We start from the raw sequence: 17343 nt of genomic DNA on the forward strand, positions 1-17343 counted from the left end.
ACACACACACACACACACACACACACACACACACACACACACACACACACACACACACACACACACACAAACACACATATATTACTCTCTTTCCCAAACTCATGATGCTCCATCACACAGGTACACACACACTATGAACACATTTTTGGATACATAAAATATATTAACCAATGTTATTTGAATACTTATTATTTATTTAACACATGTTCATACAACCACACTCCCTCTCACGCATGCGTGTGCGCACACACACACACACACACACACACACACACACACACACATACACACACACACACACACACACACACACACACACACACACACACACACACACACACACACATACACACACACACACACACACACACACACACTCACACAAACACACAGAGGTTATACTACAATTGGATGGGGGTGGGGCTCTATATTTTTATTGTGGGGGAGGTGCAGTTGCGGGTGGAGCAGGTGTACATAAATAATGGGGGTAGAATTGGGTGGGGTACAAAAAAGGGGACGGAGATATGAAAGAAAAAAAGAAAGAAGCTGGAGAGACAAGAGGGGGTGGGTTGGTTGTGGGGGTTGTGAGAGCGGGGGAGAGAGGGAGAGAGAGAGAGAGAGAGAGAATTGGAGAGGGAAAGGAGGGGGTTTTGGACATATTTAGATACGGTGAGGCTTAGTCTCGCTCACACACACACACAAACACAAACACACACACACACACACACACACACACACACACACACATATACACACAGCTACCTCCTAACCCAGTTCCATAAGGTTATTATTTACCAATATGATCCTGTGCTTCAGGATACAGTTTGACTACTCTGGGGTGTGAAGGCACCAGTATATGAAACGCTACGACACAGAACATTTAAATCAAGATGATGCATTTAGAACAATAAACAAACAATACACAGTGTTATCAGTATGTATGTGGAAAACTATTCCCCAGTTCACAATTTGCAGATCTCCCGTCATCTGCAGTTGGTCCAAATGTTGTGTCACAGTCAATTGAGTGGGGAACAGAATTTAAATGTCCTTTATTGTTTAAATGAAGTACCTGGAGTTTGTGTTGGTTGGGGACATGTGTACTTTTTTAATTTGTATACAGCCTGCTAAACAGAGACAAGGTCTCCTCACACTGGAACTCCATGAGATTTTAAATGGACACACACACACACACACACACACACACACACACACACACACACACACACACACAAACACACACTTTAGTTTAAGTTTAACCATATTCTGCACTTTGTTCGGCTTCAATTTAAGAATCTATCTTCATCATCGTTAGTTGTCATGGACCAATAGGTAGATTTTGTGTTTTCTTCTTGGGCCTCCATGCTGTACAGTATGTGCACATACTGTACAGCATGGTCTCTCTGTCTCCTCCCCTGACTTGTGCTCTCGTGCGGGACTTCCTAATTTCCCTCGTGCTCAGGACCTCTAAAATGTGCTATCACCAGAGGGCACCCACCACCAAGAAACCATAGCCCGAGACCAAATCTCATCAATTTAAGATGCTTTCTAAATCATCTTAATGCCGAATCAGCGTTTCTCCACACTCAGGGTTCAGCAGTGATGGCAGGCGCATGCAGCCGTTGTCAAATATGATTCTTAATATAATAGTCCCATATTTCTAATGATTATCACTTCTTATAAGACATTTTTTCAACATTCAAACTTTTGTGTTGTTTTTAATGTATTTTTTAATGAATAAATTACTTCAATGACCCCCTCTTTTGTCCCTCCAGGTAACCACAGTTTGACGACTCTCACAGTTAGAATATGATTCAATTAATTATATGAAATAAAGTAACAATAACAATATATATGTATATTAATAAAACAATTGAAATAGCTATTACATAATTAAACTTGGCTGCTTGTCTATGTTCCTCAAAACAAATCCTCCAGACAGTCCCGGTGACGTCTTTCAACACCAAATTCTAGTCAAGTATGATTAAAAAAAAAAAAAAAAAAAGACCTCCAATTAACACCACCTCTGCCCTCTGTTCGTTTCTCTCCTCCTCTCCTCCTCTCCAACTCCCTCCACCCCTCCAGGAAGGCCAGCAGCTGATGCAGGAGAAGCCCGAGCTGAGCCCCGTGGTGCGGAAGAAGCTGTATGAGATCAGGGAGTGCTGGCAGGACCTGGAGAGCACCACGCAGGCCAAGGCCCGCCAGCTCTTCGATGCCAACAAGGCCGACCTGCTGGTGCAGAGCTACTCCAGTCTGGACCAGAGACTGGGGCAACTGGAGGGCCAGCTGGTCTACGTGGACCAGGGCAAGGACCTCACCTCCATCAACAAGCAGCTGAAGAAGCTACAGGTGCCATTTACGTCCAAACTTTTATTGTTATCAAAGGTGATTGGCCAGTGGCTTGATTTATTCTTTCATATTGAGACTGCAAAATAAATAGACAGCCACAATTAAGGGAAACAGGAGAGGTTACATCATAGGGAGTTCTAGAATGATGCCCTTGGATGCAGTTGCTTATCTGCAGGTGTTCCCCGCCACACTGTGCTGTTTCCTGTTTACATTGTTCATGTCACACAGTGACGGCTTCATCTCGTTAATGTCTGAACATGGCGGCATGTCTGAAAACTACAACCAGAAACATTGCTGATGTTTTTGCCATGCTTTGCTCTCAGTGCAGCTCTTTATTTCATTTCATTGCGAGCCAAACCAGACTCACACCTGCATGCGTGCACAGCTTACTGCTCAGTTTGGATTTTTGTGTTCTGTCTATTTTGGAGGCAACATTAACCAATAGACTTTGCAACTTCCTCATTAAACACACAGTCTGGAGATTTATTCCAAAATGCTATAAATCTGTTTTATAAAATGCAATAATGAATCATTATTTATTTTTAATACACACATACTGTATCAAACATATATTATTATTATTTTTATTATAATTATTATTAATAATTTTATTTATATAGCAGTTATCACAACAGAGTTTACAAAGTGCTTCATAGATTTAAAAGTCACAGATGAAAGACATTTGTGTAAGATGAACAAAATATATTAAATAATTTGCAGCGTGGTAAAAACATTTCAAAAAATGCACCTGCAGCAAGATGGTTGTTTGAACTTTAAGTTGGTTGCCTCGATGCTGTGAGTTTGCTCTGCAGTCTCTAAAAACACTGCACCGTGCCCAGCAAAAAACACACAGAATGTACAAAATGATCGGTGAGAATCAAAGTGCTCCCCCCATTTCCCTACATCTTTTGAACTGATTTGAATTGTTGCAGACACATTTCGGTGTAAAAACTTGTCACCGCGGTGACAGCGCCTTACATCCGGCAGACTCCATCCGTTCGTCAGTAAAATAATTTCACCACCTCTCTCACTCTCCTCTCCTACAGCATGCCGTTTACTGCTTCATTTAGCAGCCACCATTAGCACTGCTTTACCAAATCATCCAAACTCCATTACCCAGCATCCATCACTCCAAGGGGTACAGTAACCTTCCATACATTACATGGTCTGTCCACCTCATTCCTCCATTTCATCTTCCTGTGCATTTTCGTTCTCTTCTCTCCTTTTTTTCAAATATTGTTTCAAGGATGATTCACAGATATAGTGATGTGGAGTATTTATCCCAACACACAGAACGTTTTTTAGAAACTGCTTTATTTCTGCTTCTCTGGGTCGCTCCCCCACCAGACGTTTATAGATCTCACCCACCGCCGTGAACCAATTCCTACATTTATCTTTCTTTTTCATATATTTTTTTCGACTCTCCCTCGCTGATGCTGTCATCCCATCCTTTACTTCTCTTCCAACCGGACCTCCTTCGCTCCTTCCTCCTCTCTATCTACCGTCCATCCACGGCGCGCCTCTCCTCTTACCTGTCTTACCGCTCTGCCCCGCCTCTCCAAACCCCACCTCCCCCCCAGACCATGGAGTCCCAGGTGGAGGAGTGGTACAAGGAGGTGGGGGATCTCCAGATGCAGGCGGCCTCCATGCCCCAGGAGGGGCAGGTCAAGGAGACGGTTGCCCAGCGACAGGTCGCCGTGGAGACAAGGATGGTGCGTCTGATCGAGCCACTGAAGGAGAGGCGACGCATCCTGCTGGCCTCCAAGGAAGTTCACCAAGTCGGGAGGGACCTACAGGACGAGATGGTGAGTGGAACCAGTTGACATACACACACACACACACACGCTCTGTAAAAATTCATTATGAAATATTTTTTTAATAACTTGCCGAATTGTGATACATTTGACCTTTATTATGTAATAACTTGGCACATTTTGTAATAACCGTCTGTGTAAGCCCTCTGGGGAAAGTACTGGAATATGACACTTGATATAGGCAACAAATTGTATGTCACACAATGTAATAAATATTCACATAATGGAATCTTTGAGGATTGAGAACAAACTGCAAACTGTCATGAGAACTTCTCTCTCTCAGTCCGTCTCTTTTATAAACAGTTTAAATCCTCTCCGTCAAACACTCATACTGAATTGTCTGTTGTTGTTGTTGTTGTTGTCGTTGTTGTCGTTGTTTTGTTGTAGTTGTGGGTCCAGGAGCGCCTTCCCTTGGCCATGTCCCAGGAGCACGGCTCCAGCCTGCAGGCCGTCCAGCAGCTCATGAAGAAGAACCAGGTCGGCAAATCTAAGGCTGATTTTCCGTAGATCTACCTGTCCGTTTATGACGTACCATCAAAATGAGAGGAAACGTGCACAGACTGGGTGGCAAGTCGACTTTGCCACGCCATCAACTGTCACATTAAACTGAGAAACTCAACACCCGTCACTGAATAATCTGGCGATGACAGAACTCTCTCCAGAAGAGCACCGACAATATTCACTGTATTTGTTTTTTAAATTTTAAATGGTGCCCCCTGGTGGAACAATCTCTTCTTTTTCTTATTTCCTCCTTCCCCTTTCCCTCGTTCACGTGGTTCTCTCTTTGGACAAGCTTCCTCTCGTTGTTTCTTTCTATTTTCCCGTCTGTCTTTGACTTCAACTTTCTGTTCATCTCTCTCTCTCTCTCTCTCTCTCTCTCTCCCTTTACAAGTTGGATTAGGGGTTTAGCTACGGCAATTCTCCTTGTCTCCTTTTAGAACAGTTAATTCTCCTTATTAATCTCTCACCTTTCCTTCAAAGAGATTAGTCGGTCCAGTCCCTCTGAGAAAGTTTCCCTCTATTAACGCTTGAGATGAGTTCAAAAAGGGCACAAGAAACAGATAAATCTCAGCCAAGATTTGATCCCAGGCCATTGGGGACGTTCTCCAGAGGAAGGCAGAACCACTAGACTGTCTGTGTGCACTCACTCGTGATGATTCTTTAAAGCCATCGTCTGCAGGTGTAGGTAATAAATGCAAGTACACAGAAGCCAAAAAGCAGCAGTTTGTTCCACAATAAGAATGATCTTGGAAAAGACCACAATGGGCTCAAATGCAATGCAGTGTTGTCATGTTTTCTGCAGGCCCGGTTTGCTTGGGAGCGATCGAGTATTCACAAGGATGAAGTGAGAGCAAAACAATAGAGACCCAAAACAATAGCGCGAGAAAGAGAGAGAAAATCTGCACAGTTTGCCTTTGACAGACATCAATCGCTCACGTGGCTCTCTCCCTCTTCCCATCCACCCCTCCTCCCTTCCCCTGCCGCGGCCCCTCGCCCAGACCCTCCAGAGAGAACTGCAGGGCCACAGGGGCCGAGTGGAGGACGTCTTGGAGCGGGCCGGGATCATCGCCTCGATCCGCAGCCCCGAGGCGGACTTCACCCGGGCCGGTCTGGAGCAGCTGGCCCAGCTTTGGTCCCTACTGTGGGCCGAGACGGAGCGCAGGCAGCTGGTGCTGGACGCCATGTACCAGGCCCAGCAGTACTACTTTGACACGGCTGAGGTGGAAACCTGGCTCAGCGAGCAGGAACTGCACATGATGAACGAGGAGAAGGGAAAGGTATGTGTGTGTGTGTGTGTGTGTGTGTGTGTGTGTGTGTGTGTGTGTGTGTGCGTGTGTGTGCGTGTGCATGTGCGTGCGCGTGCGCGTGCGTGTGCGTGCGTGTGTTCCACAAAGAAGGACTCACCCTCACTCCAGCACCAATACCGGTTGCTTCTCCTCCTAATGAGTCGGTTCCATAATCGGGCAAACTCTATTCGTGCTGCTGTGTGGATCGAAGTCTCAATCGATAGGTGGTGTGCACCAGTGCTCGATCCTCGTGCTGGTATCTGTGCACCCCTAGTGTCATGCTCACAATACGTAATGTCACTTTGTTTATTCGTCATCCTGTTCCGGACAGGACGAACCCAGCACGCTGCAGCTCCTGAAGAAGCACCTGGTGCTGGAACAAGCCATCGAAGATTACGCCGAGACCATCGGCCTGCTCTCACAGCAGTGTCGGCAGCTGCTGGAGATGGGCCATCCAGACTGGTGAGCGTCCAGACCAGATAGTCTCAACCTAGGGGTCGTAACCCCAAATAGGGGTCTCTTGATGTGCACAAAGGGTCGGGTGACAATTCTATCAATCTGTCTAGCCTTTCTCTCGCCAACCTTTAACAGCTTTCTTGTCATTTCTTGTCATTTTTTATTCCTCTCTCTTATCGACTCTGGACCTCTATTTCTTTCTTTTACCCTCCTCCCTCCACTCTTCTTTTTCTCTCCCCCCATCACTTCCACAATATGGCCGTCAGTGAGAAGATCAGCAAGCGGCAGTCGCAGATCGACCGCCTGTATGTCTCCCTGAAGGACCTGGTCGAGGAGAGGAAGAGCCGCCTGGAGCAGCAGTACTGGCTCTACCAGCTGAACCGCGAGGTGGACGAGCTGGAGCAGTGGATCGCGCAGCGCGAGGTGGTGGCCAGCTCACCCGAGCTCGGACAGGACTACGAGCACGTCACGGTGCGCCTGATTTGGGGGAAATTAAATGATTCATTTGCCAGTGAAGTGATTTATAGAGCTACAGTCTCTTTACTGGCACTCTTTTGAAATGGCCTTAAACTGTAAAAACCCTCAGTTGGGCGAAGGAGGTTTATCAGGAAAACTTATTTCAGTAAAAATGGAAGAAATGTTTAAAGCGATTTTAAAGAAAAGTCTTATTTTTTTTGCGATTTTAGGGTGCATTGTGTTAAGGTCATGTGATCAATATACAATATTACAAATAGACATGAATATAACATAACATTCATTTTTACAGAAATAAAATAAATAAAAATGCTAAATGCATAAGTCAGTCGAGATTTATTTATATAGTACTTTTGAAAATTAAACACTGGAATGGAAGATAAGTTAAAACAGTGTGCATAAAACAGCAAAGGTTGGATTTTATCATATCTGAAAAATCTTGCGCTATCCACAACGTGTCCCCCTGCAGGTTCTCCAGGAGAAGTTCACAGAGTTTGCCTCGGAGACGGGCAGCGTGGGTCAGGAGCGGGTGACGGCGGTCAACCAGATGGTGGACGAGCTCATTGACTACGGCCATGCCGAGGCGGCGACCATCGCCGAGTGGAAGGATGGCGTGAACGAGGCCTGGGCCGACCTGCTAGAGCTGATGGAGACCAGAGGGCAGATGCTGGCCGCCTCGCACCAGCTGCACAAGTTCTTCTCCGACTGTCGGGAGGTGGGTGGAGCCGGGCGGGCGCGGTTCTACATGGGGCGCCAGTGACTATTGTCACATGATGCATTCTATTCATTTTTCCATACATTTGGCATTTGGTATCAACAAGGCCATTAACAAATCTAAGTGAGGCTGGATGTGGGGGGGGGATCAAAACTTCAAAACGGAAACGTATTCTTCCCTCCACAAGTATAAATTGTGTTTATGCCCCCTCAGGTTTTGACCCAGATTGATGACAAACATCGGAGGTTGCCGGAGGTGAGAGCGCGACAGGGTGGAACTGCCAACACCAGCACGCTGCAGAGACTCATGCACAGCTTCGAACATGACATACAGCTGCTGGTCACGCAGGTAGTTTTCCCATCTCCCATCATATCTTTAAACAAAGGAAACTTGTATGAGTGTGCTTGCCTTCTCCTGAGCATTCAGTATAACCCTCATTCTGTACCTCTGTACCAAATTTTTGGTCCATTTCTGATGTATCGTTTTTGACATTTTTGACATTTTTATGATGCAATCATCAACCATCAAGGTCTGAAACCAACTTGGCAAGTTGCAGTCAAATCCTGTATATTTGGATAATTTGCGTGCATGTTTTTCGACCCCTCCAGGCTGTTGTGTGTGTGTGTGGGAGAGCACAATGCAAACGTTTTTATTTCACGGGCATTTAAGGTTTTATTGTTTGTGAGGTGTTTCCGTCTCTGTGTCTTTATGAAAATACTGGATCCTGACGCGGCAGTACCTTGTTGTGTGTGTGCGTTATCATCTCCTCTGCCCTGCACCTGGGGCACAGCCACAACGTTACAAGAAAGCGAAGAGCGATGCCAAATCACAGCTGTCCAGCATCATCTCTGGCGACGGGAGGCTGAGCGTCGAAGCAGCTGGAGGTTTTCTGTGTTATCAGGAAAATAGACCCTCGTGGCTCTCTCCGTTGAGCAACTTTTGTTCCTTCCGAGTTCGACCGGATGTGTTTTTCTCTCCGGCTCCCAGGTGCGTCAGGTTCAGGAGAGCGCGGCCCAGCTGAGGACGGTGTACGCCGGGGAGAAGGCCGAGGCCATCGCCTGCTGCGAGCACGATGTCATGCAGTACTGGAAGGAGCTGCTGACGTCCTGCGAGGACTGTCGGGTGCAGATCACCACGGCGACAGACAAGCTGAGATTCTTCGGCGTGGTGCGGGACCAGATCATGTGGATGGACTCCATCATCTGCCAGATAGGCACAGGGGAGAAGCCCAGGTACTAACAAAGTACAAAAACACCACAAATATAAAGTTAGGACATGTTTATTTACTCTTAGTCTTCAGTACAGTTAACTGATTTAATAGTTTAGTTTTCACATGTACTCTACAGGCGTTTTTTTACCGAACAGAGATGTCAAAGATGTCACTTTATCTATCATAAGCTTGTATGTTGTATGTTGTATGTTGTATAAGCCCTGAATTGTATGTCAGTGTTTTTTTTTTTAAGCCTTTTTTGGGAGGACCTACTTTTTAAAACAAGTCAGTGATCTCAACCCAATGTGTGCGTAAATGAACATTTATTTTTCATTCTTGTTTCATTGGTAGAAGAAGCAGCTTTTGCCTTCACGGGCTCCCTTGTGTGGCATCATTTTTACAATACTAAGGGGGAAATTCTGCAATTTGATTTGGCGATTCAATTTAAATATCTTGTGCCCTTTTGCCACTTCAAATGGAACAAACATTTCCAAGTTTGCAAGTTTATTGGTCTAATCCCTGACAGTACAGCCAGTATAATGTAAGTGATGAATGTTCTGTAACGTTTCCCTTGTCTTTTCATTAAAAGCTGATAGCAAGTGACTACTGAATCTGCAATGCATCAACAAAGTGTCCCGTGAAACAGAACACGGTAGTCAGCGTTTACAAGGCTGATGAGAGCGTTTGTCGTTGCGTCTGGCGGCTGCAGGGACGTGTCGTCGGTGGAGGTGCTGATGAACTACCACCAGAGTCTGAAGAGCGAGGTGGACGCTCGCGGGCGAAGCCTCATGGAGTGCATCGAAATGGGCAAGATGCTGCTGGCCGCCCGGAACCCAGCTGCCGAGGAGGTGAGAGGAGAGGAGAGGAGGTTGAATAATATGATATTAGTTGTAGCACAGTTAGGCAGGGGTTCCTAAACCCTAGGGGTGCTTGAAGTAATTGCAAGGAATTGAATTGTGATCGGGTGATTCTGAAAATGTGATTCGGATTCTCAGATCAAGGAAAAGCTGGACAAGGTGGTTGCTAAGCAACATGAACTGTCTGAGAAGTGGGACAATCACTGGGAGGTGTTACAGCACTGTGAGTACACACACTTACAAATATGGACAATTACAAAAATATAAACACAATTTGTTATAAAGACATATTGACACACAAATATATCCCTCACCTACCCCCACACACACAATAATACACATACTGTACATAGAAATACATGCTGCCTCTCTCATTCTCACCATTATGTCTGTCTTCTTGATAACCAATATTGTCATTTCCTTTCCTCTTCTCCATTTCGTTTGAATACACCTGTTCTGTACTACCATATACTTTCTTCTCCCCTCCTCTTCTGCTCCCTCGCCTCCCCTCCTCTCTCCTCTCCTTTTCTCTCCACCTCTCCTCTTTCCAGTGCTGGAGGTCCACCAGTTTGCCCAGGAGGCTGTGGTGGCGGAGGCCTGGCTGACCGCCCAGGAGCCGTTCATCAACAGCAACGAGCTGGGAGCGAGCGTGGACGAGGTGGAGCAGCTGATTCGTCGACACGAGGCGTTCCGCAAAGCCGCCGCCACCTGGGAGGAGCGCTTCAGCTCGCTGCGACGACTCACCTCGGTAACGTGTTGCCCACCGTGTCTGCTGCTGCTCAGGTGGTCAGGGAGGCATTTGTTTGGAGGGAAAAGGTGGAGGGAAAGCAGGGGACGTGCCAGGGTTCAGATCGCCAAGTGTGGGCAGTGTTTGGAACCCTGTCACGGTTATTTATTACGGTTAGTTATTTATTGGGAAAAGCAGTCTTGGCTAATCATCCACCCTGACACCGGTTTTTCATCCAAGGTGTTTATATGCTTTGTTGGTATTTAAGAAGACCAAATTGACTTTTTGAGTCAAACTGATGAGCTTGGTTCTGTTCCTTCCTCACCAGGTGGAGAAGCTGAAGGCGGAGCAGGGCAAACTGCCTCCAACCCCCTTGCTTGGGCGTAAAGTCTTCCTGGAACCGCAAGACACCTCCCCCAACTCGGCCACCCTCGCCCGTCTCCCCCTCTCCCCTGTCATGAGACAGACCATCTACGAGCAGAACGAAGTCAGCTCCCCCCCGTCCCCCTCCCCGGCCACGCCCACACCCTCCCCCTCCTCCGTGGCACGCCGGCTCGGCTCCACCATCGCCAACTACACCCCAGTGATGAACGGCTCCAGCTACCGCCACACCCTGGAAGTGGGGCACCCCAGCGTGGTCGGCATGGCCGTAGGGCCGTGCCAGCCCGCCCCTTCCTCTATTGCTTCTATTGCCACGGCGGCCATGTTGGTCTCGGCCAATCAGGCGAGAGAGAGCGCGCGTGCGTCGAGGGACCAGGCGGTGAAGGTGTTAAGTCATGAGGTTCCCGTAACCCCTTCGGCCCCTTTGCTCCCAATGCTAGTGATCCAGGCAGCGAGTGAAGTGGAGACAAAGTCTTCGCCGTATCTGCGGCAACCCAAGATCAAACACATCGATGGCGTGGTGACGCCACTGCTCGTGGCTAGCCGTCTGGAGAAAGCCAGAGAGAGGGAGAGGGAGCGGGAATTGATCATGGGAGAGATCGGAACAGAGAAAGGGGAGGTGGCCGTGATGGCAGAGGTGGTGCTCCAGGATCCGAGCAGGGAGCGGTTGCAGGGCGAGCCCAGCAGGAGGGGTCGGGGGTCGGGCGGAAGGACGGACCCGCTGGCTCAGGCTGAGCCCCAGACCCAGACCCAGACCCAGCCCAGGGAACACAGGCTGGAGCGGCAGCTGTCCAGCGAACAGATGATCCAGGCGCGCCGGGACGAGTTGCCCCAGGAGGTGTGGAGGGAACAGGCCGAGAGACGAGAGAGACGGACGCTGGAGAGGCAGACGTCCAGCGAGCAGGAGGGTCACGGGGGACACGAGGGGCGGCGACGGGAGAGAGATCGACACCGGCTGGAGAGACAGGAGTCCAGCGAGCACGACACGGGGAAGGAGCACTCCGACAGGCGCTCGGGAGGAGGGTAAAGACCGACAGATAAACAGAGTATCTAAGACTCGCTGGTGATGGTTGTGCAGCTGATGAATCTTGTTTTAACAGTCAGATGTTTCCACCGAATTTGCACACGGATACGATGAATCCTATTGTGAATTGTGCATATGATGTTATGTACTTGCCCACAGAGAGAAGAGATCAACGCTGGCAGACATAGTGGAGCAGCTGCAGGAGAGGGAGGCAGCGCAGGTCTGGAGACCCCTCACACCACAGAAAACAAAGCCGTTCACTCTTTATACCGTGAAACACATGACTGATACTGTGCACTGATATACCTGCTGACAAACTGAATCCACACATAGTTTACTTCACAAACAATACACCATTGGCATGCTGACCCAACCCCTCTGTCTCAGGCACGCGGTGAGGTTCCTCGCCTTCCTAACGGCGTTCCAGAGAAGTCTTCCCGTCCGGACCGGCCTCGAGCCCGGGACCGACCCAAACCCCGGCGCCGGCCGCGGCCCAAAGAGCCAGGAGAGACGACGCGGCGCTCCCGGTCCGCCCCCGCCCAGAGCTGCCCGGCCGCGCCGCAGCCGCCCACACACGCCGCACACCACGAGGGCTTCCTCTTCCGCAAGCTGGACATCGAGAGCCTAAAGAAGAGCGCCAACAGGTGGGCGTTCAGGGTCATTTCGGCCGAGCTTTTGGTCCTCGGCTGCGGGATTAATGAAGGAGGTCGGGCACCAACGGTGAGGGAATCAGATTTCAGGTTGTGGGACTATGGGTTGAAAGAAATTTGACTCATTTAAAACTTGGATTAAAAATAATACTTTGCTCAAGCAGGTGGAGGTCAGATATTTGCAAATGACTGAGCATTTACGTTAAAATCGTCAAACACCAGTGGTTTTTTTTTTGTTTTTTTCTGAATTATAAAGGTCCTATAATTTGAACCGCTCTGTAATTGCCGAAGCTTTCCTTATGCATAGGATCCATAATAATACCCCACTGATCTGGAACGGGAAATTTATTGGAAACCTCAATACTGAATAATCTCCGTCAAGCTCAGTTTGTCTCCCTCTGGGATTTGATTTCCCCCTCCTTCATTTTCTCAAGTCAGATGACAGGGGCATGAGTACTAGCATGGTAGGTTACAAGCAAACACATTCAAATGACACGACATTTGACTGTTGAGATTTTTAAACAGGCGCATGACACCGACGCATTCTGGATGCTGCTCCGGTCACGTGACCTTCCTACTGGTGTCCTATTGGTTGGCCCAGCATCTGAGTATCGACGCAACACAACTAATCAGTAGTTAATCTATAGATTGTTATCACCTGCAAATGTTTAGTCTATAATCCATCCAACGTATTGACCAGTGACTGGGTTTACATATGTGCATATCTGCCTTGAATGGATACCTTTGACATTTTGAATTTCAAAACAGTACAAATTGCAGTTGTCCTTAAGATGAAATATAAATCGTTTCATGGCACTGTGCCTCATAAACCGATGTAAACGTATCCATTTAATTAGATACTTAGATATGATACTCCTATATCATCCTTCATGTTCTGATCGTGGGGATCAGACCGTGCAGCTTTCTGAACACACCGAGCAACCACAGCATGCATGAAGCCTCTGACGATGATTCCTAATCCAACACGAGCCCACAGCATAACGCACAGCAGGGGTGTTTGGATGGCAGGCTGGCTGGCTGGATGACTGGCTAACTACACAGCTGACTGGCTGGCTGATTTACTGTTGGGGAGAAGGACCACCCGAGGATGTCGTGCCCGGAGGGGAGGCCATATTGGTTTTCTGCTGTACACATACATATATGAATGAAAGACGCACGCATCTCTCCCTCTATCCATTGCGCGCTCTCTCTCTCTCTCTCTCTCTCCATCAACTGATTTGATCGAACACACAACACATCATTTTGCATCATTTTTGAAGCCGCAGCATCCGAAACAGCCTGGGCTCTCCCTGCACTGACCCCTAGTGGCTCGGCTGACACTGCACAGCTAAAGACTCATCTCTGCTTCCTGTGGATGAGTGCTTCTCACATGGCAGCCCAAAGACACTGGATGAATGTTTCATATGTACATGCCCTGTTACTGTATGTACATACCAAGGTAAAGCATAATACTGTGAATGGCTTTTTACCTCGACTGGTGTTAAGACCTCGCCTCGACTTCTTGTATCCTCCCTTTTGGCCTCCTGCTTGAATTTGATTGGAGGAGAGGAGCTGAGACCTCAGACCTTCTCATCCAATCACAGTCAAGGGAGAGAGGTCAAAAAGAGAGTATAAAGAGTCAACTTGTCTCTGTTGTCGAACATAACCGCGAAGCAAAAGTTGCGTTTACGTGCACATTGATTATACCAATACCGCTCCCCGGAATAAAACTTTAAAGTGTAATGAAATAGAAAAACATTTTCCATTCACGAAGGCCCACTCCAGCCCTGATTGAGGAGAAACCAGATTCATGGCTTAAATCAATTCATATGAATTCACCGAATCCCTTCGGCCCAATAGAAATGCCTGTTTAGTCGTAATTGATTTTTAAAGGTGGGTGAGATTCTCTAGTGATGCACCTCTAGTTGTTTGCACGGTGACTAAAGAACCGTATATTGCAATAAATGTATGAATGTACCCTCCCTGCAAGCGTACGTCCAATCAGAACATATCTTCTGTTTGTTACTTAGACTGCTCAGGATGAACGTAGAACAGTATCCTCATGTCGTTAATTTGAATTGTCATTTTGTTTCATCAGTTACCCTTTCACTTCTTCAAATTGAACACTTGCATTGCAGTGCTTCGTCAAAGGGAAGATACATTCACAAATGTATTGCAATTGAAGTTTGTTTACCCGCTGTTCAAACAGCTGGAGGCCCAAGGATGCGACCCAGAGCTCCTTTGAAATGCTGTTATTTTATCCCCCTGTTTATTCTCGGTGTCACAACAACTCCGGCAAAACGCTCTGCTGTCGTCGCTTTTGTCCACGTGGACGTTTCGAGGGGAACGCACGGTGTGCACGTCAACGCTCTCGCTCAGAAGCATGTGGTGTGTTAGGGTGGAGACGCCGCCCCGAACGCCATTTAACCAAACTCCTCCGTCTCTCCTTTCTCCTCCACCCTTCCCCTGCGCCGGATGCTCCTCTTCCTCTCCTCCAAGGTAAGTCCTATATCCACGCCCCCCCGCCCCCGGGCTGCTCAGTAACCTCCCTTCCCACCCTCCCATCTGCCATCTCCTCCCTCCGTGCGTGCGCCCGCCTGCCCGCCTGCCCGCCCGCCCGCCCGCCTCTCCCCCCGTCTGTTTGTTCGGCAGTGTGTGTCGTGGTGTGCCGGCCCTCCATCCCGCCCGCCGACCTCCCTGCTCCGGCCAGGTGAGTGCGGTGGTAGCTTAGCGCGAGAGAGCAGTTCTGCGGTTCTTCCTGACTCGCCCTGTCTCCACCCCCTGCCACACACCCCCTCCTCACCTCCCTCCCCGTACTCCCCCCCCCGCCCTCCCCCCCCCCCCCCCCCCCCCTCACTTCCCGCACCACAGCAGGTCCTGGGTCAACTTGTACTGCGTGCTGAACAAGGGGGAGTTGGGCTTCTACAAGGACGCCAAGAACACCAGCACGCCGTACAACAACGAGCCCATGCTCAACCTGTCGCACTGCAACTGCGACATCACCAACGGCTACAAGAAGAAGAAGAACGTCTTCACGCTGAAGTAACGGCCTTTCCCCTGTTCCCTATCAGTACTCGGCACTAGAGGGCCGGCATAGGGACAGCACTGTCGGCACAAAAGCCTGTTTTGTGAACCTTTCTTTGGCTTAGACTCTTAGACTGAGGTGGAAAATCCGGGTTCAGAGGGTAAAAATTCCGCTTCGGGATTTAGAGTCCGCCATGTGGATTTACTAATTGCCATCAAACTAGAGCTTCAACTGAGTGAAATGAAAAACATGGCAGGATTTTACTTTCTCAACTTGTAATTTCTAGTGACAAATAACAAAATCTACCAAGAAATATTTAATATAATAATATGATACTAAATGGGGTACTAAATGAGGGTTACACGGTGTGCCCCAAGAAAATTCCTGGACAGTGTACGCCTTTCTCTCCCTTCCTCTTCTTTTCCACCTCTGTATTATGATGAGGACATTCCTTCTCACTTTAAAGAGCATTTGTTCTACATATTGTACAAGCCGGGCAATTTAGCATAGGAAATTATTTTTAAAATAATTTTTCAAATTTGGACGAGATTGCCATACTTATACTATACCTCGGCCCCCTTTGGTAAAAACCTGCCGATCTTTTACGGTAAACCAAGACTTAAGTATGAAAACAATGTCATCCCTTTCCTATTATTGTCCAAATTCCCGCGTCTCCGAGGAACCTGTGATCGATGATGCACACTGATCTGAGCCTTCTCCTCTCAATGCAGAACAAAGGACGGCAGTGAGTTCCTGTTCCATGCAAAGGACGAGGTGAGAAGCTCATTTGTCCGTTACTAGAACAAAATAACAGTTGTGCTAATAGTAGTTGGAATCGTCATTTTGAAAGTAGAATTGTGTCTTGCATGTGTCCGATCAGTGTGTACTTGTCAAGAAAGGCGGACCCCGCCACCAACAATGGCAACAGCATAAGTTTATAAAGAAGCACATGCATAACACAAATACACTGAATGGCTGTTTCTTATAGTGCCAGCTAAATAACGTATCAAATGTGGGATTCTTTTAAACAAACTAATCTTACGTATTACCACTTTAACACTGAATAATCGTAAGTAATGTTCCCCATCTACTAAAAGAAGATAACTTGTGCTTCAACTGCCTTGTCCATGTGGTCCTCTTCCTTCTCCACCTCCACCTCCACCCCCACCCCCACCTCCCTCTCTCGCTCTCTCTCTCTGACCCGGTGTTCAGGACGACCTCAAAACCTGGGTCAGCAACATCACCACCAGTATTTCGGAGCACGAGGAGATAGCCAAATGGGGGCAGCCCCAGCCAACTACCTCATCCACCGACGAGGGCACCCGGGGCGAGGGCAGCAAGGGGGACATCCGGTCGGAGCGGGGCGGCGAGCGCTCCGAGCGGGAGAGGGAGCGGGAGAAGGAGAGGGAGCGGGGGGAGCGCTCGGAGCGCTCGGACCGAGTGGAGAGGCTGGACGTTAAGCGCTCGGAGAAGTCCAGTAAGAAGAAGTGAGCCGCGGAGCCCGGAGCCATTGTTGCCGTCGGAGGTGTGTGAACTCTGGAGGAGGCGGGGAGGGGCTTTTTTTTGGGGGGGGGGGGGAGGGGGGGGTGGAATCATCATGGATTAGTAGTAACATCCTCCTAGCTCTCTCTCTCTCTCTCTCTCTCTCTCTCTCTCCCCCTCCCTCTCCCCCCCCTCTCTCTCTTCATGCCGAGGACATCGACGTGTTGGGAATGTGAGCTACGCACGGAAAAGTACTGATCCAGGCTCACGGACGGGTTTGGAGCAGGGCGTGTCTCTCTCTCTCTCTCTCTCCCCCTCTCTTTCTCTCATCCCCCCCGTCCCTCCGTGAGGACACACAGGGCGTGCGTGCCGGCGCCCCCTGGTGGCCGCCTGCT

At 48.5% G+C, this 17343-nt stretch overlaps 1 protein-coding gene across 1 annotated transcript in view; it reads left to right on the plus strand.

Annotated features, from left to right (window-relative positions):
• The window catches only part of sptbn4b (spectrin, beta, non-erythrocytic 4b), a gene marked incomplete at both ends in the record, with an annotated part of 59889 nt that extends 42932 nt beyond the window's left edge, over nt 1-16957 (plus strand). Inside the window, 18 exons of the mRNA XM_080007525.1 lie at nt 2083-2346; nt 3927-4151; nt 4548-4637; nt 5660-5938; nt 6279-6409; nt 6670-6874; nt 7347-7592; nt 7806-7940; nt 8580-8824; nt 9512-9650; nt 9798-9882; nt 10211-10407; nt 10715-11790; nt 11951-12011; nt 12179-12435; nt 15313-15483; nt 16198-16240; nt 16679-16957. Of these exons, the coding sequence (XP_079863651.1) occupies nt 2083-2346; nt 3927-4151; nt 4548-4637; nt 5660-5938; nt 6279-6409; nt 6670-6874; nt 7347-7592; nt 7806-7940; nt 8580-8824; nt 9512-9650; nt 9798-9882; nt 10211-10407; nt 10715-11790; nt 11951-12011; nt 12179-12435; nt 15313-15483; nt 16198-16240; nt 16679-16957 (4128 nt within the window). The remainder of the gene's footprint in view (nt 1-2082; nt 2347-3926; nt 4152-4547; nt 4638-5659; nt 5939-6278; nt 6410-6669; nt 6875-7346; nt 7593-7805; nt 7941-8579; nt 8825-9511; nt 9651-9797; nt 9883-10210; nt 10408-10714; nt 11791-11950; nt 12012-12178; nt 12436-15312; nt 15484-16197; nt 16241-16678) is intronic.
• Nucleotides 16958-17343: the final 386 nt, after the last annotated feature.

The sequence above is a fragment of the Zeus faber genome (assembly GCF_960531495.2).
Source record: "Zeus faber genome assembly, chromosome: 9".
Lineage (NCBI taxonomy): Eukaryota > Metazoa > Chordata > Actinopteri > Zeiformes > Zeidae > Zeus > Zeus faber.